Source organism: Corella eumyota, chromosome 7 (assembly GCF_963082875.1).
Source record: "Corella eumyota chromosome 7, kaCorEumy4.1, whole genome shotgun sequence".
Lineage (NCBI taxonomy): Eukaryota > Metazoa > Chordata > Ascidiacea > Phlebobranchia > Corellidae > Corella > Corella eumyota.
Genome location: NC_137496.1, coordinates 12,247,710 through 12,275,269, shown reverse-complemented (window position 1 = coordinate 12,275,269; position 27,560 = coordinate 12,247,710). Strand labels below are relative to the sequence as shown.

General features: G+C 35.4%; 7 protein-coding genes across 7 annotated transcripts; 2 read left to right on the top strand and 5 right to left on the bottom strand.

Annotated features, from left to right (window-relative positions):
- Positions 1–649: 649 nt before the first annotated feature.
- Positions 650–6,981, bottom strand: LOC145758878 (RNA polymerase II subunit A C-terminal domain phosphatase-like). The gene is made up of 13 exons (XM_082572564.1): positions 6,717–6,981; positions 6,535–6,618; positions 6,407–6,479; positions 6,174–6,314; positions 5,630–5,871; positions 4,426–4,535; positions 4,202–4,372; positions 3,520–4,127; positions 3,319–3,438; positions 3,142–3,263; positions 2,945–3,027; positions 2,766–2,864; positions 650–1,147 (listed from the first exon to the last, which is right to left on the bottom strand). The coding sequence occupies exons 1-13, from the start codon at positions 6,935–6,937 to the stop codon at positions 825–827; spliced, it is 2,397 nt and encodes a 798-aa protein (XP_082428690.1). The 5' UTR covers positions 6,938–6,981; the 3' UTR covers positions 650–824.
- Positions 6,982–7,099: 118 nt separating this feature from the next.
- On the bottom strand, positions 7,100–10,228 carry LOC145758877 (eukaryotic translation initiation factor 5B-like). The gene has a single exon (XM_082572563.1). It carries the CDS (start codon positions 10,207–10,209, stop codon positions 7,231–7,233), a length of 2,979 nt encoding a protein of 992 aa, XP_082428689.1. The 5' UTR covers positions 10,210–10,228; the 3' UTR covers positions 7,100–7,230.
- Positions 10,229–10,910: 682 nt separating this feature from the next.
- On the top strand, positions 10,911–12,019 carry LOC145760538 (PIH1 domain-containing protein 1-like). The gene has a single exon (XM_082574453.1). The coding sequence runs from the start codon at positions 11,011–11,013 to the stop codon at positions 11,905–11,907; it is 897 nt and encodes a 298-aa protein (XP_082430579.1). The 5' UTR covers positions 10,911–11,010; the 3' UTR covers positions 11,908–12,019.
- Positions 11,956–14,229, bottom strand: LOC145760539 (putative ubiquitin-conjugating enzyme E2 C). Its single transcript, XM_082574454.1, has 5 exons — positions 14,054–14,229; positions 13,957–13,984; positions 13,806–13,892; positions 12,709–12,913; positions 11,956–12,228 (listed from the first exon to the last, which is right to left on the bottom strand). Exons 1-5 carry the CDS (start codon positions 14,152–14,154, stop codon positions 12,113–12,115), a joined length of 537 nt encoding a protein of 178 aa, XP_082430580.1. The 5' UTR covers positions 14,155–14,229; the 3' UTR covers positions 11,956–12,112.
- Positions 14,230–16,050: 1,821 nt separating this feature from the next.
- On the top strand, positions 16,051–19,418 carry LOC145760374 (uncharacterized). The gene is made up of 15 exons (XM_082574243.1): positions 16,051–16,320; positions 16,377–16,449; positions 16,532–17,161; positions 17,233–17,332; positions 17,397–17,509; positions 17,641–17,740; positions 17,800–17,893; positions 17,968–18,048; positions 18,108–18,217; positions 18,277–18,418; positions 18,477–18,547; positions 18,604–18,732; positions 18,823–18,969; positions 19,032–19,158; positions 19,239–19,418. Exons 1-15 carry the CDS (start codon positions 16,054–16,056, stop codon positions 19,314–19,316), a joined length of 2,262 nt encoding a protein of 753 aa, XP_082430369.1. The 5' UTR covers positions 16,051–16,053; the 3' UTR covers positions 19,317–19,418.
- A 1,050-nt stretch (positions 19,419–20,468) lies between these two features.
- Positions 20,469–23,714, bottom strand: LOC145760058 (dnaJ homolog subfamily A member 1-like). The gene is made up of 8 exons (XM_082573922.1): positions 23,483–23,714; positions 23,216–23,369; positions 22,645–22,886; positions 22,211–22,337; positions 22,015–22,138; positions 21,493–21,608; positions 21,199–21,418; positions 20,469–21,139 (listed from the first exon to the last, which is right to left on the bottom strand). The coding sequence occupies exons 1-8, from the start codon at positions 23,621–23,623 to the stop codon at positions 21,043–21,045; spliced, it is 1,221 nt and encodes a 406-aa protein (XP_082430048.1). The 5' UTR covers positions 23,624–23,714; the 3' UTR covers positions 20,469–21,042.
- Positions 23,715–23,835: 121 nt separating this feature from the next.
- Positions 23,836–26,961, bottom strand: LOC145760060 (arsenite methyltransferase-like). Its single transcript, XM_082573924.1, has 8 exons — positions 26,593–26,961; positions 26,181–26,449; positions 25,988–26,124; positions 25,353–25,504; positions 25,109–25,240; positions 24,932–25,047; positions 24,738–24,872; positions 23,836–24,489 (listed from the first exon to the last, which is right to left on the bottom strand). The coding sequence occupies exons 1-8, from the start codon at positions 26,645–26,647 to the stop codon at positions 24,388–24,390; spliced, it is 1,098 nt and encodes a 365-aa protein (XP_082430050.1). The 5' UTR covers positions 26,648–26,961; the 3' UTR covers positions 23,836–24,387.
- Positions 26,962–27,560: the final 599 nt, after the last annotated feature.

Here is a 27,560-nt window from a genome sequence, read left to right as displayed (position 1 = left end):
GAAATAATTTAAAACTGATGCCATTTAACATTTCATGTTCAATTACTAAAGTCGATAAACTGGTGCACTTGAGATAAATTGTTTTTAAAATATGATTAGAAAAAGTGCAACAATTTCTTCTGTTAGCTCCGCGACCTTTAATCTTTAAAGTCAAAGTTGTTGGTGAAAGAAATCTTCTAACAATTGGGTGGAATCTAGTTTTTTTTATTCCTCGGGGTGGAAAGTAAACATTTTTCCATAACCATTTGTCTGGAACTAACAACTTCCACCTTCTGCAAACTCTGGATATTCCGAGCAATTCCTTCACGTTTAAATACAAAAAAATTTGAATAATAAATTGATCTGCTAAATCATTAAATTTCAGCATCATCAGTTTTGGTTGTTTTAAACTATCTTCACAACATTAAAGCGAATCACTTTTGTGAGAAAATCTAACTTACACCTTCAGGAATAATAAAATAAAAATAGTTAAATTTTAAAACACTATTTACAGAAAGGTGGCTTGTTTCACCACTAGGTTGAAAACATTTTATTTGCACAAACTTTAAATTGTGCTGTCATGTGTAACAACCAGCTGATAATAAGTTTATCCTCAAATTGTTTCTCACCCAAATTCTTTCACAAGCAAATAAAAAAGGAAATGAGAAAACATGGTAGACACATTTTATTTCATTATTAAAATAATGAAAACTCAAAATAGATTTTTAACAAAATTTGACCAAATTTTTTTATAAAAAATACAAGAACAACAACTTGTAAGTTTCATTCTAAAAATCAATTTCCGAAACATTTTATGACATCATAATGATGTTCTGATAATTATTTCAGTCTACATCATCCATGTCCTCAGTGTCATCATAATGCATTTCATGGTTAAGTAAGTCTGCCATGTGATCAAACTCGTCATCAGAAGACGAAGATGACTCAACATTAATTTGCAGGGTTTCTGTCAAGTTATTTGCCTGCGTTTCCTCATCCTCGGACAAAAGGTCATCAACCTCACGATCCATATCTTCAAGGTCGTTTGAAGATAAACAATATTCACCGAACAACTCAACCATGGAAGCTTTTCTCTCTCGGACAGGACCATTTGATGTTGAAGGTTGATCAGGGTTGCTAAGGGCAATGGGTACAACCACCTCAGGATCTAAAAAAATTATAACTTTACTTAAACTCAACCTGAGGACAACTCAATCCAAGGACACTTTAACCCGAGGACAACTCAACCAAAGTACAACTTAACTCGAGGACAACTTAACCTGAGGACAACTTAACCCGAGGACAACTCAACCAAAGTACAACTTAACTCGAGGACAAATTAACCCAAGTACAACTCAACCCGTGGACAACTTCACCCAAGGACAACTCAACCAAAGTACAACTTAACTCGAGAACATCTTAACCTGAGTACAACTCAACCCGAGTACAACTTAACCCGAAGACAACTTAACCCGAGGAAAACTTAACCCGAGGAAAACTCAACCAAAGTACAACTTAACCTGGGGACAACTCAATCCGAGTACAACTCAACCAAAGTACAACTTAACTCGAGGACAACTTAACCCGAGGACAAATCAACCAAAGTACAACTTAACTCGAGGACAACTTAACCCGTGTACAACTCAACCAAAGTACAACTTAACTCGAGGACAACTTAACCCGAGTACAACTCCACCAAAGCACAACTTAACACGGGGACAACTTAACCCGAGTACAACTCAACCAAAGTACAACTTAACTCGAGGACAACTTAACCCGAGTACAACTCCACCAAAGCACAACTTAACACGAGGACAACTTAACCCGGGGACAACTTAACCCGAGTACAACTCAACCAAAGTACAACTTAACACGAGGACAACTTAACCTGAGTACAACTCAACAAAAGTACAACTTAACTCGAGTACAACTCAACCAATGTACAACTTAACCCGAGTACAACTCAACCAAAGTACAACTTAACACAAGGACAACTTAACCCGAGTACAACTTAACCCGATGACAACTTAACTTGAGGACAACTTAACCTGAGGACAACTCAACCAAAGTACAACTCAACCAAAGTACAACTTAACACGAGGACAACTTAACCCGAGGACAACTCAACCAATGTACAACTTAACCCGAGTACAACTCAACCAAAGTACAACTTAACTTAACACAAGTACAACTCAACCAAAGTACAACTTAACACAAGGACAACTTAACCCGAGTACAACTTAACCCGATGACAACTTAACTTGAGGACAACTTAACCTGAGGACAACTCAACCAAAGTACAACTCAACCAAAGTACAACTTAACACGAGGACAACTTAACCCGAGGACAACTCAACCAATGTACAACTTAACCCGAGTACAACTCAACCAAAGTACAACTTAACTTAACACAAGTACAACTCAACCAAAGTACAACTCAACCAAAGTACAACTTAACTTAACACAAGTACAACTCAACCAAAGTACAACTTAACACAAGGACAACTTAACCCGAGTACAACTTAACTTGAGGACAACTTAACCTGAGGACAACTCAACCAAAGTACAACTCAACCAAAGTACAACTTAAAACGAGGACAACTTAACCCGAGGACAACTCAACCCGAGGACAACTTAACCCAAGACAATTCAACCCTAGTCACTATTCATGGGTTACCCGCAGCTTGGATTGTCCGGTAGATCTCAAAATCAACATAATTTTGATAAAAACAAAACTATTTTTTTAACTTAGAAAGATCAAACGCTTTGTAAAAGTAAATACCCACGTGTCAACGATGAGTAAATTTGGGTGTCTCTCTGCTTCCTTCTAGTGGGAATTCGAGATTCTCGGATTAATTTTCCCGTTGTTTTATCGTAAGTTCTCTCTAAAATAACAACTGTTACAATCACAACAGTTTTATAAAAACAACATTTATACCAACAATGTGCACATGAAAACAAAAACCTTTTTTTCTCAAAGTGGGTGATTCCCCTCTCTTGCAACCAACCTCTGGAATGGGAAATAACCTTTCATCAATCTTCTCCCATCTGTGATGTCATAAAACAACATAAATTTTGTGATGTCATATAGTAATATAAACTTTGTGATGTCATAAAGTAATATAAACTTTGTGATGTCATAAAAATAGTAACAAATTTTACCTTTCTGAACAAGCCCAAAGCCAGTCAGGTGAAACAAAGTGAACATTTTTAAATTTGCTGGCTTCCTGGTACTTCCTGGTTCCTTTAGTTCCCGCAATCAAATGGGTTGTCTCTGATGTCACCTAGTAGATGTTTAATATGGTTATTACGAAACTCAATAATTAGAAACTGACTTACAATTTGTTGAATGTTGCCGCCTAGTTGTTCAAGAGTAACATATGCTTTGTGTTGTTGTGGGGTTCCTTTACAGTTATTTGGAATCACTGCTGTTAGAACAGCGTTGCATCCGTACAAAATCTTAAAACAGGAAGTCACAATTTGGTCACCACTTTTACGTTATTTTGATGCAAATTAATTTTTACACAAGTGAGTTACTACCTTGCTTCGAAGGAACGGAATAACCCCTCGGAGATCAGGCTTGTTGCTAAAAGTTTTTTTCACAAATTTGTCATAAGCCTCATAATAAGTTGAGTGAACGAGAACCAGAATAGATTTTAAAGATTTGAGGTAATCGTCGTAGTCAGTTGGGGGTTTAAAATCTTTTAAGATATTAGTTTTACTTAGCTTGTTTACTGCATTGTTGTTCAAACAATGCTCATTGTTATTTCCATTAATTTCATTATTAACTTTGTCTTTGATATTGTTTTCATTGATATCACCATTGTTTTTAATAGTATTAGAATTGTTACTGGCATTGTTTTCATTGTTACTAGCATTGTTGTCATTGTTTCTAGCATTGTTGTCATTGTTACTAGCATTGTTTTCATTGTTACTAGCATTGTTGTCATTGTCAATACCAGAATTAGAAGAGTCTGAATCTGAGGAAATATTAAGATCGTCATCGACATTTTGTTCTGGTTCAGGTATTTCCCGTTCTTCCGGTTGAGCGATTTTCAGTTCTTTAGTTTGGGTGGTTTTAAGTTGTTTTAGGTCAGTGTCGTCATCATGTTCTGGTTGGGTGGTTTCAGATGACAATGTTGCCCCATCTGTTTTAAACAAAATTAAAAAGTTTCGTCAAATTACAAACGTTTAGTTACAAACATCATTATGACATTATAACCTTTCTCAACTTTCATAACTTTGCATGAGATTTCATCGTCACTAGTTGACTTGCGTTTTCTTGATGATTCAGCATTTTTATTGGATTGTGATTCAGCATTTTTATTGGATTGTGATTCAGCAGTTTGTTCGCTGTCATTTTTATTATCGGGTGAATTAATATCTCCGGCACCTTAAATTAAATTTGATTAACTATTTTGTTAAAGATACGAATATTAAGCCTACCTGGAAAGTAAGAATATTTGTTGACTAGAATTAGGTTTGGGATGTTGTTCCAAACATCTGAACGATCGTCAATGATGCAAACCATCGAATCCCCACATGGAAACAAGTGTCTGCGATAAAAACATTAGTGGTTATTAGGGGTCTGTGATGTCATAAAAACATTAGTGGTTATTGGGGTCTGTGATGTCATAAAAACAAAAGTGGTTATTGGGGTCTGTGATGTCATAAAAATATTAGTAGTTATTGGGGTCTGTGATGTCATAAAAACATTAGTGGTTATTGGGGTCTGTGATGTCATAAAAACAAAAGTGGTTATTGGGGTCTGTGATGTCATAAAAACATTAGTGGTTATTGGGGTCTGTGATGTCATAAAAACATTGGTGGTTATTGGGGTCTGTGATGTCATAAAAACATTAGTGGTTATTGGGGTTTGTGATGTCATAAAAACATTAGTGGTTATTGGGGTCTGTGATGTCATAAAAACATTAGTGGTTATTGGGGTCTGTGATGTCATAAAAACATAAGTGGTTATTGGGGTCTGTGATGTCATAAAAACATTAGTGGTTATTGGGGTTTGTGATGTCATAAAAACATTAGTGGTTATTGGGTCTGTGATGTCATAAAAACATTAGTGGTTATTGGGGTCTGTGATGTCATAAAAACATTAGTGGTTATTGGGGTCTGTGATGTCATAAAAACATTAGTGGTTATTGGGGTCTGTGATGTCATAAAAACATTAGTGGTTATTAAGGTCTGTGATGTCATAAAAACATTAGTGATTATTGGGGTTTGTGATGTCATAAAAACATTAGTGGTTATTGGGGTCTGTGATGTCATAAAAACATTAGTGGTTATTGGGGTCTGTGATGTCATAAAAACATTAGTGGTTATTAAGGTCTGTGATGTCATAAAAACATTAGTGGTTATTGGGGTTTGTGATGTCATAAAAACATTAGTGGTTATTGGGTTTGCGATGTCATAAAAACATTAGTGGTTATTGGGGTCTGTGATGTCATAAAAACATTAGTGGTTATTCGGTTTGTGATGTCATAAAAACATTAGTGGTTATTGGGGGCTATGATGTCATAAAAACATTTTTTTTTAGTGATTATTGGGGTCTATGATGTCATAAAAACAAAAGTGGTTATTGGGGTTTGTGATGTCATCAATGCGAAAAATAAGTATTGCAAATTAACTCAAAAACCTTAAATTTCCTGACTTTCTCATCGGATTTACACACTCATCTCTCGATAAAATTCGATTTGCAAAATACTTCTTTTCAGGATCAATAAACTCTGCTATCTTGTGGGCATATTGACGTGAACCAAAAGTTACGACCTGCAGTTCAAACAGGGGTGACAAAAGGTCAATGAACTCTCTACAAAAAGGTCGGAGTTTGGTGAACAATGTTGGCTCGTTTTTGCTCAGCTGGTAAGTAAAAAAATCCTAAAAATAAAGTTGGTTTAAAAATTTAAGTTGAAACCACACAAAGAGTTGTTTGTTTTAGAATGATAAATGTTGTAACTAAAGCAGAATACAAGTTCCTAATTTTACATTAATTCAAATTTATTCAAAAAGGCCAAATGCTAATGACAACAATTAATTAACCAATTTGAAAACCTGTGTATTAGAATAGGCAATTATAATTTACTATAAAATTATTTAAATTTGCAACCTAAAGGTTTGAATACTCATTAATTGTAAATTTTACAAATTTTGATGAATAATGACAAGTAAAGGCAACAAACCTCATTGTTGTTGTTGCACCATTTTGCAAAAAGTGGATTCTGCGACGTGTGAATCAAAGTCTGGTCAAGGTCGACCAATAAAACGAGCTTCCTCATCTTGTGGAGTCTTTCCTCATCTTCCAGTCCCAGCTCCTCTGCTCTCTGACAATTTGTAATTTGTTAGCACTCACTCTTACTTATTTAACCAAGTACAACAGGCAGAACACGAAGTAGTTTAGCAAACAAATTAATACCTGTGTGCTTATTCTTAATTCTGGAATGTTTGGAATCATCGAAACTCTTGCATTTTCTTTTTTCGCTTCCAATCTAAAACAAAACTTTGTTATTTGCAACTTTGTGATTATTTTAAATATTTTCTCACTTTCTTAGATCCTGGCCACATTCAGCGCACATATCTTTCATAACCACCGGGTGACAGCATCCCTCCAGTTCAATCAGGGGACATCTACAAAAGTAAATCAGTCCGTTAAACACTAGTCAGACATTTTCAAAACCTAAAAAAACACAAAACAATCTGTTAACCACTAAGCATCAAAACCTTACCCAGGCGTAGCAACTTGTCCAACGTTGACGAGTATTTTGCGAACAATTCCGACCCTCTTTGACCTTAGTTGTGTTTCCTTGGTAACCAGCCCCTTCGATGGATCCTGGATGTTTCTGTATATCCCTAATATAGTTCCATGTTTAATGCTCGATCCCTCTTTTATATTCCATTCAAGCAACCTGATTGGTTGGCTTCCTGGGCTTACTATTTGTGATGCCATATTAACTTCTTTTACATCATAATAAACCTAAGTGCTGTGTCATAAAAAACCTAAATATCAAAGTTAATTAATTTCATAATTACAAATTATCATGTCATTAAATCTTGGAATTTTTCAGAATCATTTCAAAATTTGCAAAAAAAAAAAAGAATTCACACAAATAACTCCCGGACATTCTATATTACCAGTGATCACACTAAATTAAGCACAAATTAAACACCCAATTTCTTTTCAAATCCCAGAAATTACAATTGGTCCTAAATAAGTTACACAAGTTTTATAAACACCAAAAACTAAATAATCTCAAATTGTTTCTTAAGTTCAATAATAAGTTGCCAGTCAGACTTCATCATTTCATCTCGAAACCACTCCTTTAAAGCATTAATCGATTCTCGAGATATTTTACTTGATAAAGTGTCTACCTCATTAAAGTGTCGACCCACCATTTTAGGGGCTTCCCCTGGAGCCCCTTCAATTTTAATGCAAACCTCTTGTGGGGTTCGAGCGACATCTACTGGTTTGTGATTCGATTCTATGCTTGTAACCACGCCAACGGTGACAATTTCTTCACCTCCTAAAACACACAGCGGGGTCCCAACCCTGAGTTGCCCCGATTCAATTTTGACCCCAACAACAATTGGGTCCCGAGACTTAAAAACACAATTTGGGAGGATTTTAACCTGGCATGGAAACACAGCAATGTTCTTAAATTCTTCTTGTTTGGACTTTTTCAAGTTTTCTCGATGGTTCATAAAAGCGTCGAACAAATGATAAATAATATCGGCCGAAAATATTGTAACTCCCATATTATCGGCAACCTCTTGGGCTTCACGTTCAATCTTTACATCAAAGGCAAGTATAACTGCCCACTGGGTGTCATGCTCAAGCATAACAGAGGCTTTTATGACATCACGTTTATGAACAGGTCCAATACCGATACCAGAATATGGGATTTTGGATTGTTTTAAAAACTCTAACAGCGCCTCTAGTGATCCCAAAGTTGATGCTTGAACAAACACACCTCGCTCCTGAAGTTTTATGCCCTCAAGTGCCTGTTTCATCTCGGTCTCAACCTCAGCTTTTAACAATGGGATTTCATCTTCATGGTGAGCCACCAACAATGAAGTTCCAGCAAGTGCTCCATCCAGATCTTTTGCAAGAATTTTAATTCCTTGAGCGGCTTTTAATTCGTTGAATTTATCGTAAGGAGACTTTATTCTTAATTCTCTTAGCGGTTGTGGCATCAACAATGCTTTTATATGAGTCACAACTGGTCCATCTGTGGTTGCCACGACTATAGTATCACCATATTTTAATCGTCCATTTGTCAAGATAACGTCGAGGGTTGTGCCCAAACCTTGGATTGCTTTTACTTCTAGGACTGTGCATTGCAAGTTGTCAGAGTACGATAATCTTTTGGCCAGCATAGTCTGGCATAATTGAACAACTAATGCCATCAAGTTACCCATTCCATCACCAGAGTGTGCACTGGTGGGCACCAGAGAGATCCATGTTTTTGGGTCGTCATTCTCGTAATAAAGTTTCACATTTAAAGATTGTTCTGCGAATTGGACGATAATTCCATTGACTTTGGCATTAAATTCATCTTTTACATGTTTCTTTTGCGACATCACAGTTGTCTTAACATCGACCTTAGAATCACCTTTCCAGCCATAAAGTCGATCAATTTTATTAAGTGCAACCAGAAAAGGGGTTTTATTTTTTCGTAGCATGTTAATCGACTCCAGGGTCTGAGGTTCAAGCCCATGCATAATGTCAACCACCAAAATTGCCATGTCACAATTACTTGAACCCCGAGACCTTAAGTTTGAAAACGACTCATGGCCCGGGGTGTCAATCACCAACAAACCGGGCACTTTGATGTCACAATGTACAGATGTCACCATCTTTGTTTGCTCTCTTATGGCATCAAGTGGAATATTAGTGGCTCCAATTTGTTGGGTAATTCCCCCAGCTTCCCCATCTTGAACGTTGCTGTGCCGAATTTTGTCCAAAATTTTAGTCTTTCCAGTATCAACATGGCCCATTACACATAATACCGGAGATCTTAGCTCATCAGTCGACCTTTTTTCCTCAAATTCTCTCTTTCTGCGATCCATTCTCTCCTGAGGAGTCTCCGTTATTGAAACTTGTGATTTAGTGGCTAAAGGTTTTGTTACCATGGCTACAGGTGGAGTAGTAACCACGGCAACTGGTGTAGGAGTCACAGGTTCATCGTTTCCATTAGAACTCACTTTGTCCCAGTGTTCTAGCTCTTTCACCTCAGGAGATGAAACCTCCTCGGCAACATTTTCAACACTTTCTTCGTCTTCAACTTTTATTTCAAGTTTTTGGTCAACTTGTTTTTCTTCTCTTTTCTTCTTTTTTTCATATTTTGGTTTTTTAAATTCACCTTCAACTTTTTGTGGCAGTTCGATTCCTTGTTTAAGAAGTTGTTCCCGATAAGCTTCCCTTCTTTTCTTCAACTCCTTTTGAGCTGGAGTTAAATAAGTTCCATCGAGCTTTTGTTGCTTAATTCGATCTTTTTTGTCCTGTTTTTTCTTTTCCTTTCTCAGCCTCTCTTGTTCCAGAGCTTCAATCCTTTTTCTCTCAATCTCTTCCTCTTTTTTAATCCTTTCTTCTTCCAATTTATCTAATCTCTCCTGCTCTTCTTGTTGTTTTCGAAGATTTTCTTTCATCAACTTTAACATCGCCTTGTTTGGCTTTTTTCTCACATCTTCTTTCACTTCTTTTTTGCCTTTTTTCTTTTTACCCTTTTTTGAACTCGTTTCTGTAGTTTCAGAGGTTAAATCAGAGGTCACAGATTCAATTTTGTCTTCATCCAAAACCGTTTTATTAGGTTGTGATGATTCTTTCGCTGATTTGTTTGTTTCAGAAGCTTTTTCTTTTGAAGGTTCAATGTTTGTTTTATTTGAATGTGAAGGGTCAAGGGTCATCGCAGCAATCTCACTTTGAACTTCATTCTCCCAATCATCGTCGTCATTTTTCTTTCGCTTTTGCTTTTTTTTTCCCTTTTTTGTTTCCGATTCTCCTTCTTGCTCAGGATTTTTTTTCTCAATGTTTTCGTTGTTTTTCTCATTGGATGCATCTCCACCAATCAAAGCAAGTTCTGTCTCAACATCAGCTTCCCAGTCATCATCCTTCCTCTTTTTCTTTCCTTTTTTACCCGGAGCAGGGGTTTTATCCTCAATTTGGGACACAAGTTGATCAATATCTTGATTTGCTTGATTTTTACCCTTTTTCTTTCCCATTTTTAATTAAATTTACTTAATTTATCTAAAAAAGTATAAACATGTTTAAACTTATATTAAATCACCTAACTATCGAATAAAGTTCAAACAGTATTCAGTCTCATTTTAGTACAAAGAATCACCAAATAAATTATAAAATACTGCACTTTGACTTATCCTTCAGTTATGATAACATGAGTCTGCCCAGCTACGGCATCCTTGATAAAATATTCGAACCCAATCTGATTTGATGGCTAAGTTTTAAACCAACTTCGAAATAAATTTTGTTTACATCGCGAACTTCCACATTTCCAATTCTATACTTTCATTTTTACGCATGAATGGTTTGGATAGTAAAAAGTTAAAAATGACAAGTTTATCCTCAAACAACAAAACAATTATTATTTTGAATTTCAGTTTTGTATAAATTTTTAATTAAACTAAAAAACTATTTTAGGTTTATTCCTATTTGTTTAAACCGTATATATAAATAAAAAACATTTTTTTTTTACATTTTTGAAGCACTCTGTAATTTACCCAAAACTTTCCAAACAAACAAAATAATTTATCATAATTTTGTTTAAATTAAACTATTAAACAACCAACTTTTTAACTTAAAATATAAAGTTAAACATAAACATATATTTATCGCAAATAAATTATTAAAAACAGCTTGAATTACGATTGTGAAATTAAACAAAACACAAATCTTTTGCCAGTTGTTGATACTATTGTTGATAATTCGCATCTGAACAACATCTTGTAACTTCCTTAAATATTATTTTAAACTTGCAAAAACTCTCTTTCCTGAAATTATTAAAAATGTCGAATATTTTGGACGTCCCACCAGAGCTTGACCAAATGAGCGACGAAGATCTTCAATCGTTTTACAAACAACTACTCCTAAATGAGGGGAATCACCCTGACCCCAGTGGCGAGAAACCAACTGACAAAGGATGGGATACGGTTCAACCGACCCCAGGGCTTTGCATCAAAACTAAAAACTTGAAAAATAAGGAAAAACTTTTTGTAAATGTCTGTACATCAAGCTCAGTCCCACCACCAGATGTCATCACAGAGCAGGAGTTGTTACTCTTATTGGAGAAACTCGACGACCCGGAACAAATTGCAGATTATCGGGTTCCGATGTCAATTGGCGAAGGTCATGCAGAGGTCGATAACAGAGGCTATGGTTGTGTGGCTTATGATGTCATAATTAACCCCAGCTTTCTTCATACAATTAACAACTCGAAATTGTTCTTTGGATTTTTTACGAGCGTTGTGTTCGAAGGTTTGGAGGGGAAATACCCAGATCTTAAACTTGAGAGAAACTGGGTTTTGTTGAAAAATAAGAAATTTGTTGGGAAACTCTGCGAACAAAATCTTCGCAAAAAGACTTTGGTTCAAGAAATCTCAAAACCTCGAATAAGCGAAGTTAACATTAAAAAACCTCAATTCAAGGTCATCCGTGACCCTGTTGAAGGTTATCCCGACTTCATGATAGCAGAGGTCAAACTTCCAGGAGTCAAAAACTCAAGGTCAATAATTGTTGATGTTGGAGAAGATCGATTGGTCGTGTGCACCCGACCAAAACTATTTGAACTTGACCTCTACTTGCCCTTTAATATAATACAAGAAGATTGTGGATCTCAGTTTGACGTAAATTCTAAAGTTCTGACAATAACGATGCCAGTCGCTCCTCTGTCATTAAATAATTAACAATTTGTTGATTTTCATAAAATGTTGTTTATTTGTGATCTTGCTCGGATAATTAAAATTTAATTAACAGAGTAAATACTTCAATAGAAATTGTACAATAATAAAAAGGTAAAAAGTGTTGAGTTGGTTTTGCGCTTCAGGGAAGAAATAAGACGAAATCATGAATATTTGTTATGACATCACAGTCACTAGAACAAAAGACAAATCACAAAGTTGGCTTGGCATTGTTTTCGTAATGGTTGAGTAAATGTTTCTTGTAAATTGTTTGATTTGACCACATGTCGGCAGCTTGTATGTTTAATGGACTGTCATTATTGGGTTCTAAACATGAAATAAAATGGTTTAAAGATAAGGTAGGAAAGTTTATTACAGATTAGGAATGTGTATGAGGTCACTAAAGGACTTTAACTGGCAGCGTGATGAAGTGTTAAGAACACTTGGTGCTGGGTTCAATCCCCAGTGATCTCATGCGGTAGCGCCCTTGAGTAAGGCGATATAAACGGTATAAACTCCTGCTGAGCCAGCACTTAATCAGCAGCATAATTATTGGGCAATTATAATCTATATAATATCCCAAACTGCTAAAGTTAACTCAAGACTGGGTTGGGGTAACTGATGTTACTCATGTTACTTGGAGTAACTGATGTTACCAATTCGACCTTCCCACATCAAGGGTAAAGGCACATACAAAAAAAAGTTGGAATTTAAATAAAAAATTTTAAAGTAGCTTGTTTGTTTAGAAGGTTGTCATTATTGGGTTTCAAACCTGAATTTTATTGATGTAAAAAAAACACAACTCACCAGCTAGTAAGGATTGGATCGAAATGAGTATTGTTCGAACCTCGTACAATGCCGACCACTTTTCCTTTAGAATATCAAGACAAATATTTCCCTGGGCATCAACATTTGGGTGAAAACATGGGGTTGAAAACTTGACTGTTGGGGCCTCATAGGGGTAAGTGCTTGAAAACTCCAAAGTTAAACGATATTTTAAGCAATGGTAAACCTGTAATAAGAAAAACAAGATGATGATCAAGTTACCTCAACATACAGAAATGTGTAAGCTACTTGTCCCACACAGTGCCGAAGTACATTTATAGTTGGTTGTGCATTATTCCTTTCTATATACAATAATTATCCCAAATATTTACCATATTCAATTAACATAAGTGGGCACAGTTACCCAAAAAAGTAACTTCGTTAAATGGTAATTTGTTACATAACACATTAACTTTACGTTAAACTAAACAAAAAGTTTTCGATAACCGTTAAAGTTTAAATTTAATAACACAAACAAACAACTCCTTTTTACAGAAGTAATAGTTTATATTTTAACTAAACGTAAGTTCAAAAGAAGTTTCTAAAACCGGCATAATTGCCGAATGACTACGACCAGTTCGCATTTACACCATTTAAAAAATAACAACGTTTTAAACCAGTTAATGGCGATATTAAACATTTATATCTTTATTTTATTATGGTTTACTTGTGTAAATATTAAATTAACAAACTTATGAAGCACAATTACAAATGTTAACTGATAATGATTTTAACTTTAAGATTCAAAGCAAAATCTAACTCCCTATTCACCAGCTACTGATTTAGTGCCCACTTTTAACAATAATTATTCTAAATATTTACAGAATTACTTTATACAATAATTATTTCAAATATTTACAGATTACTTTATACAATAATTATTTCAAATATTTACAGAATTACTTTATACAATAATTATTCTAAATATTTACAGAATTACTTTATACAATAATTATTTCAAATATTTACAGATTACTTTATACAATAATTATTTCAAATATTTACAGAATTACTTTATACAATAATTATTCTAAATATTTACAGAATTACTTTATACAATAATTATTTCAAATATTTACAGTATCTTTTGGTCCTTCTATCGTTCCAATCCAATAAAATAAATTATCACCATCTGGAAACGCTGATATTCCCTCCTCTGGGTTCATCTATAAAGTTTATGATTCATTAAATCAGAGTTTTATTTTGTTACCAATTTTAATCAAAACTTACCATTAATTTCATTAATTCTTGCTGAAGTCTGTAAAAATAAAAAAAAAAGTTAAAAATTTAAAGTTTTAATTGAAATTTAATTAATCGATTAATTTACCTTTTTTTGACAGAGCTTGAATCTTTTTTTGTTGCAGGGTTTCCCTCCTTATTTTTCACAGTGTTGCCAACAGGGATAGGATTGACATTTTGATGCGACATTTTAAAAGTTTAAACAAAAAAATAAATAAAATCTAAAAATCTGTAACTAACAAAACCAGAATATTCAATTTGGTTACCCTGACTCAGTTATAAGTTGTTCTTTGTCTGCTTGGATATTGGTATTTTGCAAATGCCAATATGCATAACGTTGGTCAGTCAGTGATTATGCCTAAGTTGTAAATACATAAAAACTTTTACACAGTGATTAAAATGTAAAAATCCTACTGTCCTGACTGTTTAAAAAATAATCCTCAGCCGAGGTGTCAGCAGGTCAAAGTGACTGGCTACTGTAATATATATTGTAATACTTACATGAAATGACAGTTTTTTTAGGGATCTCTATTACTTTCGCACGCCCGAATTTAACAAGGCGTTATAACCTAAGTATCACAATTGTTCAACCAGACATTAAAAATTAGTTGAAATATGTTTTAATGAGTATAACTAAGTCCGCTTTCTGAGTCAGATGTGTTAATGGGTAAACTGAATATGTGAGGGTTAGGGTAAGGGTTTAATTTATGCAACCTCTTTGTTTAATTACATGTGCCGTATTTCGGTTACACACCCTGTTTATGTAAGGCGTGCAAAACTAAATCCTTTTTTAGTTTCGGACAGAGCGGTTTTATATACAGATATATAATTAAATACTTTACTTTTCTTTATATGTAAACTGATAAATAACAAACAAAATAAAACAAATAGTTTGAACCGTTGTTGTTTTAACAAATTGCTGATTAAACACAAAAAAGCGCAATCTGCTAATTGATAGGCATAGCCAGCTTACTAAAATTTAACAACCGTTAATTCGACAATCAAACAATATATTCCTGATATTCATCTGTCTGTCTGTTCATGAAATGAACCGACTGTCTGACTCTTTGAGCGACTTTTAACCCAATTAAGGCACTCTGTCAAACACATACCTTACTCGTGTACTAAGCATAAACTGCAGCAAAATTAACTTAAACCAAGCTTTTTAATCCAATTTTAAGCAAAGGTACCTTAAAAGTTTTTTAAACTAACACAAATAAAACTTCGAAATGTTTAACCCTCTTCCAGCGACAGCATCTAAAACAAGCAATAACTCGTAATTAAAGGGTTTATTTTTCTTACACTATCGGCCAATCAAAGCTCGGTATTTCCAAAGTTAATCAACCGTTAAATTTTTATTATCCTCACTAAAAGTTTTATTATCCTCACTAAAAGTGTTTTAATTCTTTTACACCAGATAAAAGTTAATTATTTGTTGGCCAATTTAGATATAAACACATTTTGTAAGTAAAACCATATTTCAAGCTTAATGTGATAATAAGTTTAGATGTAAATAATAAAACCTTTGTATTTTAGTATATGAAAGTTCGCATATTATTGCAACTAGATGCGACTAAATAATGTTAAGGCTTGCTCAGCAGGAGTTCATACCGTTTATAGCGCCTTACTCAAGGGCGCTACAGCATGGGATCAGTGGGGATTAAACCCACGACCTCACGGGTGGTGCAGCAAGTGTTCTTACCACTACAGCACGCTGCCGGTCAAATGCGATGCATTTTTTTCAAAAAATTCTCTTAAATATGATCCATTTTATTACAACAATTATTTTAACAAGTACAAAAGTCCTTTGTTAAAATGTGATAAAAAAGATAATCCAACACAAACTTCCCCCAAAGTGTGACTAATTAAGCATCTGTGACGTCATACAGCTGACGATCCGCAGCTTTGTGACAACAGTTGTCGACACCTTAGTCACGTGATCACTCGTTAGATCAAGTTTGGCGTCATACTTAGGATAGTTACGTCACAAGCAGAAGTAATTTATGAAGGAAGCTTCTATTTTAAATCCGAATTCCAGTATAAAAGTGGAAAAGGTTTAGTTAAACAAAGTAGATCAGTGAGGCAACAATGGAAAACGATATCAAGATAATGAAGAATCAGCTATCTCATCTTTGCGTCGCGATGGCGGAAATGACGAAGTACGCGTCATCCATCTTTGAACGGTTGGGTGAACACGACGTTTTATTAAATTCGATCCTGGGAAAAGTTCTCGAGATCAATTTGGAACATGTTGGGGAAAACGGGTTGCCTAGTGCGAATATGACGTCATCAACATCCGTAACTAATGTGACGTCCATAATGACGTCACGACCACCATCTCCGTCTATTATTTCGGTAGGTTTTAAAAAAGTAACAAATTTAACAAGAAAAATAATTTTGATTGTTTGCAGGATTGTTCAACTTCACCACTAACGGTATCACAGAGCAGTCCATCCATAGTGTCTGACGTCACCCCGTTTAAGGGTAAGTGACGTCACAATTAGTAAAGTTAAACAAAAACCCAATAAAAAATATTTAATTTTCACTGATATTTGTTGGATTTCAGAAAATCAAAAAAGTAAAAATAATTTTTCATCAACAAATGAAGTCGCAAATCTTGCAAACAAATCCATCAATGACGTCACAAAACTTAACACAGAACAAGAAGACACCAAACAAAAGACAACCGTGGAAACAAACGAAACCAGAAAAGCTGCATCACAAACCCCTACGTCATCAACTGCCAGCAATTCACTAAACAATTCGTCACTAGAAAAAGTATGCACGTCAAAAACAACTATGACGTCATCATCAAAATCCACAGTGACGTCATCAAAATATTCTTTGTCCCCTTTTTCGTCTCCAAAAAGTAAAAATAAACAAAATCGTCACGTGACCAAGAAACAAAAAGCTTCGTGCGACAGCGGAATATTCTCTGATGATGTCACCTTTGATGACGTAAGTGAGGATGTAATAATTATTACACACGAGATCGTCGACAAAGTTGCTTCACGATCTGAGGTTCGATCGAATGACAAGAAACAGATACCCACTTGTGACGTCAAAATTGAAATAAACTCGACAACAAGTGATAGTGACGTCACAGATAAGAATAATGGCGCCGCGACGAAGCCTGCAGAGATGCGCAGAAATTCCTTCTCCGGAATTTCTCTGCGAAGTCATCAAAACAACGAAGGTAAAGCTTGTGTTAAATGTTTCAGATGTTTGGTGCACAAGTGCAGAGTAACTAAAAGTTTTTCGGTTTAGATCAAGTTCTAGTTAACAAAAGATCGAGTTCAACCTGTGATATGACGTCAGTGGGAAATACCCCAAAGAGTGATGCAGGAGATACTTGCGCGGATCGAAGGTAAATAACGTTATCATACAATAAACAATAATGTAAGTCAAATAATTGTTGTTTTGTGACATAGGCTGTTTAAAGTTGGGCGACAATTCTCGAACACAAGCACCTCTAGCGCTCCCGGTGGAATAAACATTGTCATTGGAGCGGAAAGCGAATCTGATGATGACGACATCGAAAAAAGTAAGTCATATGACACCACAGTGTTTCCCTCGTACTTTGAAGACTTGTCACATTACAGTGTTTCCCTCGTACTTTGAAGACTTGCCACATTACAGTGTGTCCCTCATACTTTAACAAAACATTTATTCTAGAACTCCCTGACCTTCCCCCGTGTAAATTTTCACACCGACAAGTTCAAGTTAAAAGTTCAACTTACAAACATTTCTACGAACTCAAAGAAGCTATCGGAGGGTAAGTTAACTATGACGTCATCAAACATTTGTAATGCTAATGTGATGTCATAATTGCAGAGGTCGTTTTGGTCGAGTGCACAGATGCGTGGAAAAGAAAACAGGATTAAGTTTGGCAGCAAAATTATTTCAATGCAAGAAACCGGTTGCTAAGGTAACGTATGACGTCAGTATAAATACTAAATTTAAATGATGACGTCATAATCAAAGCATTGTCATTGTACACAGAGTCTCCTGAAATCCAAATCATTGAAGCGTGCGACCCAGAATTTAAAAACAAAGCGAACCAATCAGGAGCCAGTGGACAAGGTAAATAAACGACATAACATTAAATCTTGATGACGTCACTTACATGACATGTGTCATAGGATGACGTCATGATGGAAATCTCAATTATGAACCAGATAGACCACGAGAACATCGTGAAACTTTACGACGCGTATGAGAACGACAACACGATGACGCTTATTCTAGAATAGTAAGTTTACTGCACCATAACTTAATTATGACATCATAACTAAAACAATGACGTAATAGTTTAGGGGGAGGTGAGTTGTTCGAGAGAGTGTTAATGGACCAATCTCAACTGACCGAGTTGGACGCGGTTTTGTTTATGAGGCAGATTGTTAAAGCCGTCCAATATCTCCACAAAAACCTGATCCTCCACCTCGATCTCAAGGTAATACGTCACAGCACATGACTTCATCACCAAAAATTACTCGTAACTTGTTTTTCAGCCGGAGAACATTCTGTGCTTGGATCGTTCAACTCACCATCTAAAAATCATTGACTTTGGTCTCGCCAGAAAGTAAGTAGTGACATCACTCGAAATGACGTCATCATTAACGACTATGTTTGTTGCAGGTATATTCCACGTCATAAGTTGATTGTCCAATGGGGAACACCCGAATTTATGGCCCCAGAAGTTCTTAATTATGACGTAGTCAGTTTCCCTTCAGATATGTGGAGTCTTGGCGTTATCTGCTTTATATTGTAAGTTTTAAAGTCATAGGTGACGTAGTTTGTGCTAGTGTGACGTAACGACAGCATAGTAGTCGGGTGATTATTGTTATGACGTCATAGATTAAGCGGAATGTCGCCGTTCCTGGGCGAGGACGACGCGGAAACGATGGAGAACATCTCAGATTGTGAATGGAACTTCGACGACTTTGATTCGGTTTCTGATCAGGCGAAAGATTTTATATCGCGACTTCTCGTCGAAGAAAAGAGGTATGACGTCACTAAATATAAGTATGTACAAGTTAAGTAAACTTTGTGATGTCATTTTTTAGTGGTCGAATGAGTGCGGCCCAGTGCCTACGTCACGAGTGGTTATCGACGCCGTTAACGAGCAAAAGAAGAAAAGCTCTGATCAACAAAAGCCAACTTAAGAATTTTATGGCCAGAATGCACTGGAAGGTGAGAGATCACGTGGTTAGTCATGTGGGCTTTATGTGACGTATTAAGCACGCCAGTTTATTGTGACGTCATATTTTTAGGCGAGTATTGCAGCAGTGAGCGCCGCAAATTGGCTTCGACTGAAGGTTAAAAACGACCATGACGACACCGCTGTATGACGTCACTATCATTATGGACAAAATAATTGACCTTGTGATGTCATCCACCTCTCATAGGTCCAATAGAACCGTCGGCACAACATTGTGACGCTCGACTACGTCACAATAAATCAAAACACTTCATGACAAAACATTTGATTTTATTACTTTAACCAAGTTATTTTATTGCAATATTATTTGTTCGCATTTGTACAAAGTTTAATAAAGAATTTTTTATTTAAAGCGAATGTTGTCAATATCTAGGTTTCTTTACAAGAAATTAAAATTAACTTTAAAAACTTTGCCAACTTTTATTGTACACTACTATGTGTAACCATGTGTGCACGCTACTATGTGTAACCATGTGTGCACGCTACTATGTGTAACCATGTGTGCACGCTACTATGTGTAACCATGTGTGCACACTACTATGTGTAACCATGTGTGCACACTACTATGTGTAACTCATGTGTGCACACTACTATGTGTAACCATGTGTGCATGTTACTATGTGTAACCATGTGTGCACACTACTATGTGTAACCATGTGTGCACACTACTATGTGTAACCATGTGTGCACACTACTATGTGTAACTCATGTGTGCACACTACTATGTGTAACCATGTGTGCATACTACTATGTGTAACCATGTGTGCACACTACTATGTGTAACCACGTGTGCACGCTACTATGTGTAACCATGTGTGCACACTACTATGTTTAACCATGTGTGCACGCTACTATGTGTAACCATGTGTGCACACTACTATGTGTAACCATGTGTGCATGTTACTATGTGTAACCATGTGTGCACGCTACTATGTGTAACCATGTGTGCACGCTACTATGTGTAACCATGTGTGCACGCTACTATGTGTAACCATGTGTGCATACTACTATGTGTAACCATGTGTGCACACTACTATGTGTAACCACGTGTGCACGCTACTATGTGTAACCATGTGTGCACACTACTATGTTTAACCATGTGTGCACGCTACTATGTGTAACCATGTGTGCACGCTACTATGTTTAACCATGTGTGCACACTACTATGTGTAACCATGTGTGCACACTACTATGTGTAACCATGTGTGCACACTACTATGTGTAACCATGTGTGCACACTACTATGTGTAACCATGTGTGCATGTTACTATGTGTAACCATGTGTGCACGCTACTATGTGTAACCATGTGTGCACACTACTATGTGTAACCATGTGTGCACACTACTATGTGTAACCATGTGTGCACGCTACTATGTGTAACCATGTTTTATTGTTTATTCTTTCTAGAACCTAGTGAACATTTTATTTATGACAACCGGAAATGGTTTAAAGAACAAACTACCTAATATAATTAGAAGAATAAATTCTTCCTTGACGAGTTGCGAGAACTGTATTCCTATAACTTGTCCTGGTATTTTACACTTTTATTTTTTTGCGAAATAAAATTATTTAACATGGGAATAAAACCCAGGCACAAACTTCAATTTCCTAAGAAATAAATTATTTTGGTCCAATTTGTAATTACCATGACAACCATGTAAATAACAGCAACAAATCAATTTTGAAATTTTAAATATTTTTGTGTAACCATGGTAAAAATAATGGTGCAACCATGATAAAAACAATGTCGGAACCATCGTAACACCATGGTGCAACCATAATCTTAAAGTTGTAACCATTTAATTTGGGACCGAAAGAACTTTTACCAGACAATGTGAAACAACGTGGAACAATGTTAATGGGACTGACATTGCATCCCACGAGGATGCCCCTCATCTTCATCTTCCTCATAGGCGTGGTAGGCGCTCCTTGAGCGATGGTTGGGATCATATCTTAACAAACAGTGTGGTTAACAATTACTCGTAAACTTTACTTATTAAGAGGAACTTACTCGGTTAAATTCACTTCCTCCATGTCATCGGTGACGATCACCTCATCTTTGGGAGGCAACAGTTTCTCCAACTTGGAAACCTGATCCTGTGTGATCCAGTTATCTGCAGGAAAATCGACGCTAAAATGGATGATCAGCCGACCTTTCTGGAAGGGGTCGCGATAGATCGGCATTCCCTCTCCCATAATGCACTTGACATGCCCATGCTTTGTCACCTCACCTGTGATGTCATAGAAGGATAACTAATTATTTGATTTTGGGTGAACATTAACAACAACAAAGTTATTACCCTACCTTGAATGGTTGTCATGACAATCTCCCTGTTGTCAAGGGTTTTGATAACTCGGCGGAATCCACACAATGACTCAGTGATCGAGATTTCCATTTTTAACATCAAATCTTCATTTTGTCTGGAAAACAATGTTGAAACGTTACCCAAAATGAAACACATTGTACCAAAATACAACACATTGTACCAAAATACAACACATTTTACCAAAATAAAACACATTGTACCAAAATAAAACACATTGTACCAAAATACAACACATTGTACCAAAATAAAACACATTGTACCAAAATAAAACACATTGTACCAAAATAAAACACATTTTACCAAAATACAACACATTGTACCAAAATACAACACATTGTACCAAAATACAACACATTGTACCAAAATACAACACATTGTACCAAAATACAACACATTGTACCAAAACACAACACATTTTACCAAAATAAAACACATTGTACCAAAATACAACACATTGTACCAAAACACAACACATTTTACCAAAATAAAACACATTTTACCTATGATAAAGTTGATGTTCCTTCTCCACTAGAACAATGACCACATCACCCCATTGTCCAGATGCCAGTCCTGGTTCTTGGTCTCCCTCTCCATGGAACACAACTTTCTGTCCCTCGTTCATTCCTGTTATGCCATAAGGTTAGTGATGTCATAAAGTTAGTGATGTCATAAGCAAGTGACAACAAAAATTTTTACCTTTGTCAATGTGAACTTCTAAAATTTTGCTTTCTTTAATAACTTTTTTTCCGTGGCAATTTTTGCATCGATCTTTAGCATTTATCCTTTCTCCTTTACCATCACATTCCCGACACATCGACTGAATCTTTTAAATTAATACCTCAGTTAAGTATCCACACCCCATTACAAAACACAGTTACTATTCACACTTGTAAAGCACAATTACTATCCACACTTGTAAAGCACAGTTACTATCCACACCCCATTACAAAGCACAGTTACTATCCACACTTGTAAAGCACAATTACTATCCACACTTGTAAAGCACAATTACTATCCACACTTGTAAAGCACAGTTACTATCCACACCCCATTACAAAGCACAGTTACTATCGACACTTGTAAAGCACAGTTACTATTCACACTAGTAAAGCAGAATATCCACAACCAACCTGCTGCATCATCCCAGGCCCAATTTGTTGAATCTTGACCTGGATTCCAGTCCCCCTGCAAGTCATGCACTTGGACACTGCACCCTCCTTTCCGCCTCTTCCGCTACATTTATCGCAAATCACATTCTTCTGTAACGACAATCTTTTAGTGGTCCCGTTGTACATGTCCTCAAGCGAAACTTTAAGAGAGTGAACCACATCTTTTCCCTTTTGTGGCTGCCCTCTTCTGTGACCATGACCTCCTATATCATAATAACAGTGTCTGTGATGTCATAACTAACTCTTATATTATGGCTTTAAAGGGCAGTTACTTTAAAAATTTAAAATGTGAATATAGTTAGTGTTTTTATCGGCTAACAATCTCTAAAACTATGAAAGTTGAGTCAAGCGGGGTAATAGATTAAGTTAACTTATTTGGTGAGGCAAAGCAGGGCAATAGATAAATTTCAATTTAGTTTAAATGGTTTGGATTGTCCCTCAATTTAATTTCTATAATAGGGGATTGTTCCATTAAAGTAAAAAATAGTGACAGATTGTTACAAAAACAAATTATCAACTTAAAGAAACCCACCCATTCCACCCCCAAAAAACATGTCGAAAATATCGAACGCAGATCCATGACCCCCTCCAGCTCCTTCCTTTAACGCTTGCTCACCCCCTTCGTCATAAATCCTCCGCTTGCTGGCATCAGAGAGCACTTCATACGCGTACGAGATTTCTTTAAACTGAATAAACAAGATTTTAGAAGCAATATAAAGTTTATTCTTTAGTTTTAACCGGTTAAACATTCTTTAACTTTAAAATATTAACAAAACATTTATAAAAGAAAAAACTTCACCTTTTCCAAAGCTTTTGGGTTGTCTGGGTTTTTATCTGGATGAAATTTAAGCGCAAGTTTTCGATAAGCTTTTTTTAATTCAGTTTCTGATGCGGTTGGGCTGGTTCCAAGCAAATCATAATATCCAGTTTCCTTGACCATTTTAAAATGTTTTTAATCAAATTTTAGTTTTAACGAATCTATTTTTCTATAGTTTTGCCTGAAAAACAAAATAACTAATAAGAACTAGCTCAAACACTTCACAATTTGATTTTACCTAAAAACTAAAAATTTTGAACCGTTTTTAACTCTGAACAAAGACATTTCACTTATAAATAATTGAACAAATTTGCCCGTGACAGTCTAACACACAAACAAAACCAGTTTAAAATATAGTAAATACAAACATCTGGCTTTGGTCGAGTAATACTCTAATTACTGTCACACTACGACATCCTAAACGGGTTTAAACAGCTGTTTAAGGAATTAAATTGCAACGAAACTGGGTCAAAAACCGAAAAAATTGCCGAACAAAGGGAAAGGCATGTTTCATCATTTCTCGATTTTTCCTAGTAGACACTTTTATATTTAATTAAGTAAACACTATTTATTATATTAATTTCTACTGGCATTATAAGTTGCATAAGTTTAATAATACATAAACCTATTTATTTAATTAACAAAAACAAATATTACCTATTCCAGCAACTAGCTAGTATATTTAACATACATGTGACGTAATTAGCAGAAATATTGAATTTTAATATTGGTAATTAGATTTTTTAATGAAAAAGTTTTACTATTTATAATTTACTTAAAATAAGTTATTTATAAACGAGTCAATAACACCATATATGAAAAATTACAACTTTTGTGAAAAATATTGGGGCAATGATTCAGCAGAAAATTAACTGAGACAACATAAGTCAGCAACATTTACTACCACTACAGCAAGATTGTGACATCACAGAATCACCATCTTTGGAATCCAGTGTTTTTAATAAATCAAACGGGTTTATTATTTTGACCTGAAACAAAAAATGGTGCATATTATATAAAACAATTTTAATAATTTGTCTTTAAACACAAATAGTAAGCAATGTGTGGTACTAAGTATACTGTTAATTTGCCTAACCACAAAGAGCAACATTGTTTATTACCCCTGCTTGTATGATAATGGAAATGGTACACATTGCTTACTACATCGCTAACTATTGCTTTTTAGAATTACCGCAGTCTCTATAACCTAATCAAAAAATAGATGTAAAATAAGAACCTCGTTTGTGTTTGCACAGCAGGGGGCTTTCCCTATTTTAAAATGACTTTTAAACCTTGACCCATCAATGATTGCTGAAGTGGAACTATCTAAGGTCACAGGGTCACCTTTGTTAAAGGTCAAATCATAATCAAACTAAAAAGAAAATTAAATTTAATATAAATTTAGTTTAAATTTTTATTTTGTGAACAAACCTTCAGTTGCTCCGGGCAACCGATGATGTCACCAGTGTATGTGACCTCTGCTTTGACCTTTGTCTCTGGACTGACCTTGAAAAGTCGGTATACAACAGAACAGAACTGAGCATCGCCTAATACAATTAAAAACAGGTAATTTGTTTCGGTTCAAAATGTTTTGATTTAAAAATTTACCCAAAACTTGGCGATGTTCTGGTTTGTTGATTTCAAGCTGACTTGCGGTCACAGTTCGTGGGGTTTGGAAACCAATAGAGGTCGCAATGTCAAACAAAGTTTTCCAGTATAACGCGCCGCTTACACATTCACCTGTGATGTCATAATGGTGATATTTTAATAGTTGCTGGGACAACCGAACACAAAATTAAACTTTAACACAATGATAATTTACTCTTTGGTTACCCTGGTAACAACATCTTACCCCACAAGACTTGATGTTTTTTGATCTCATCTGTGAGCTCACGATCGCAATAAACGTCACTGAAATACAACTCTCCGCCATCTTTTAAAACTCTGAACGCTTCTTTTAATACTTTCTCTTTGTTTTCCACTAAGTTGATCACACAGTTTGAACTGAAAGCAAAACTTGGTTAATTTCATGTTTAAATGTTGTTTAGTTTAGGTTACAAGGAAACTTACAACCAAATTGTTTACCAAACGAAACATGGCTGGCTTAATCATAATTAAAATTGCTTTAACAAAAACAAACCTGTCATACATTAAAAACTATTTTTTTAATTAATAAACAAATCTAAGCGAATTGTTTTGGTGATAATTCAAATTCCGTTTTAGTAGAATTATAAAAATTAATTACTAAGCAAACAAAACCAAAGAAAAAATCAATGTTTAACTAAATGACTCGGCATATTTTTTATAAAACCAACTAAAGGTTACCTCACAGTTACTGTTTACAATGAGTTAGCAAATTAACTTGTTTATTGCCATGACTCAGCAAAATTAAACCACCATAAACTAAGCTTATTTTAACCACTAATGACTCAGCAAATTTAGACCACAAATGACTTGGCAAAAAAGCATATAGAAGTTATGACTTACACAATAATGTCAACTGATTTATCCTCAATTCCGGCTGCTTTTAAGTCTTCTAAGTAACCTTGAACAAACTTGACGTTTGGTTGAGCGTAACCAAAAGCCTTGGTGTGATAATCCACATACTCGTTCGCAACATCCAACTACAAACAATTATATTTAAAAATCTAGTAACAAAATTAAATACAACTTTTGAAACCTGTTCTTTGGTCATGTCGATCCCTGTCACATGACCTTGAGCTCCAACCAATGAGGAGAGAGCATAACAATCCCGCCCACTCCCACATCCAAGGTCAAGCACGGTCATTGAGGATAAACAATCAGGGACAACGAGACCACAGCCATAATACTTCTTGGTGACCTCGTCATGGATTAGTTTGAACACTTTGTGTATGTGTCGCGGCATCTTTTGTGCCGCAGTCGTGCATGCCGAGGTCTTGAGGTCATCTTTGCTCTGCAACGTCTTTCCTGTTGTGATGTCATAATCAAATAATATCTTTAGTTTTGTAAAGATGTTTTTGTATTGAAAAAGTTAACTTTTCATAATTATCAAATAACAATGATGTCATAATTACCATAGTATTCTTATTAGTTAGTGATGTCATAATTACCATAATATTCTTTAACCTCCTCGATTGTATTTCTAGGTGGACAACAAGAACTCATTTTTATTTAAAAACAGACTGCAATAAAAATAATTTAAAATTTTTTATAAATTGTTACTTCCAAGTAAGAGTACTCCACAACATCGTTACACAAGGAAAGTTAGTTAAATACATTTAATTGATAAAAAACCTAACCAGAACTTAGTAATACCCCAAACTGCTAAACTGTTTAATCGATCTATGTCTAACTATCTGACTATTTTTATCAAAAATTAAAGAACAAATTTTAATATCTTTTTATCTATTATATACTACCCCGACTGAAGGAGTCTATATTATATACTACCCCGACTGTAGGACTATATATCATATACTACCCCGACTGTAGGACTCTATATTATATACTTCCCCGACTGTAGGACTCTAAATCATATACTACCCTGACTGTAGGACTCTATATTATATACTACCCCGACTGTAGGACTCTATATTATATACTACCCCGACTGTAGGACTCTATATCATATACTACCCCGACTGTAGGACTCTATATCATATACTACCCCGACTGTAGGACTCTATATTATATACTACCCCGACTGTAGGACTCTATATCATATACTACCCCGACTGTAGGACTCTATATTATATACTACCCCGACTGTAGGACTCTATATTATATACTTCCCCGACTGTAGGACTCTATATTATATACTACCCCGACTGTAGGTCTCTATATCATATACTACCCCGACTGTAGGACTCTATATTATATACTACCCCGACTGTAGGACTCTATATTATATACTACCCCGACTGTAGGACTCTATATCATATACTACCTCGACTTGTAGGACTCTATATCATATACTACCCCGACTGTAGGACTCTATATTATATACTACCCCGACTGTAGGACTCTATATCATATACTACCCCGACTGTAGGACTCTATATTATACACTACCCCGACT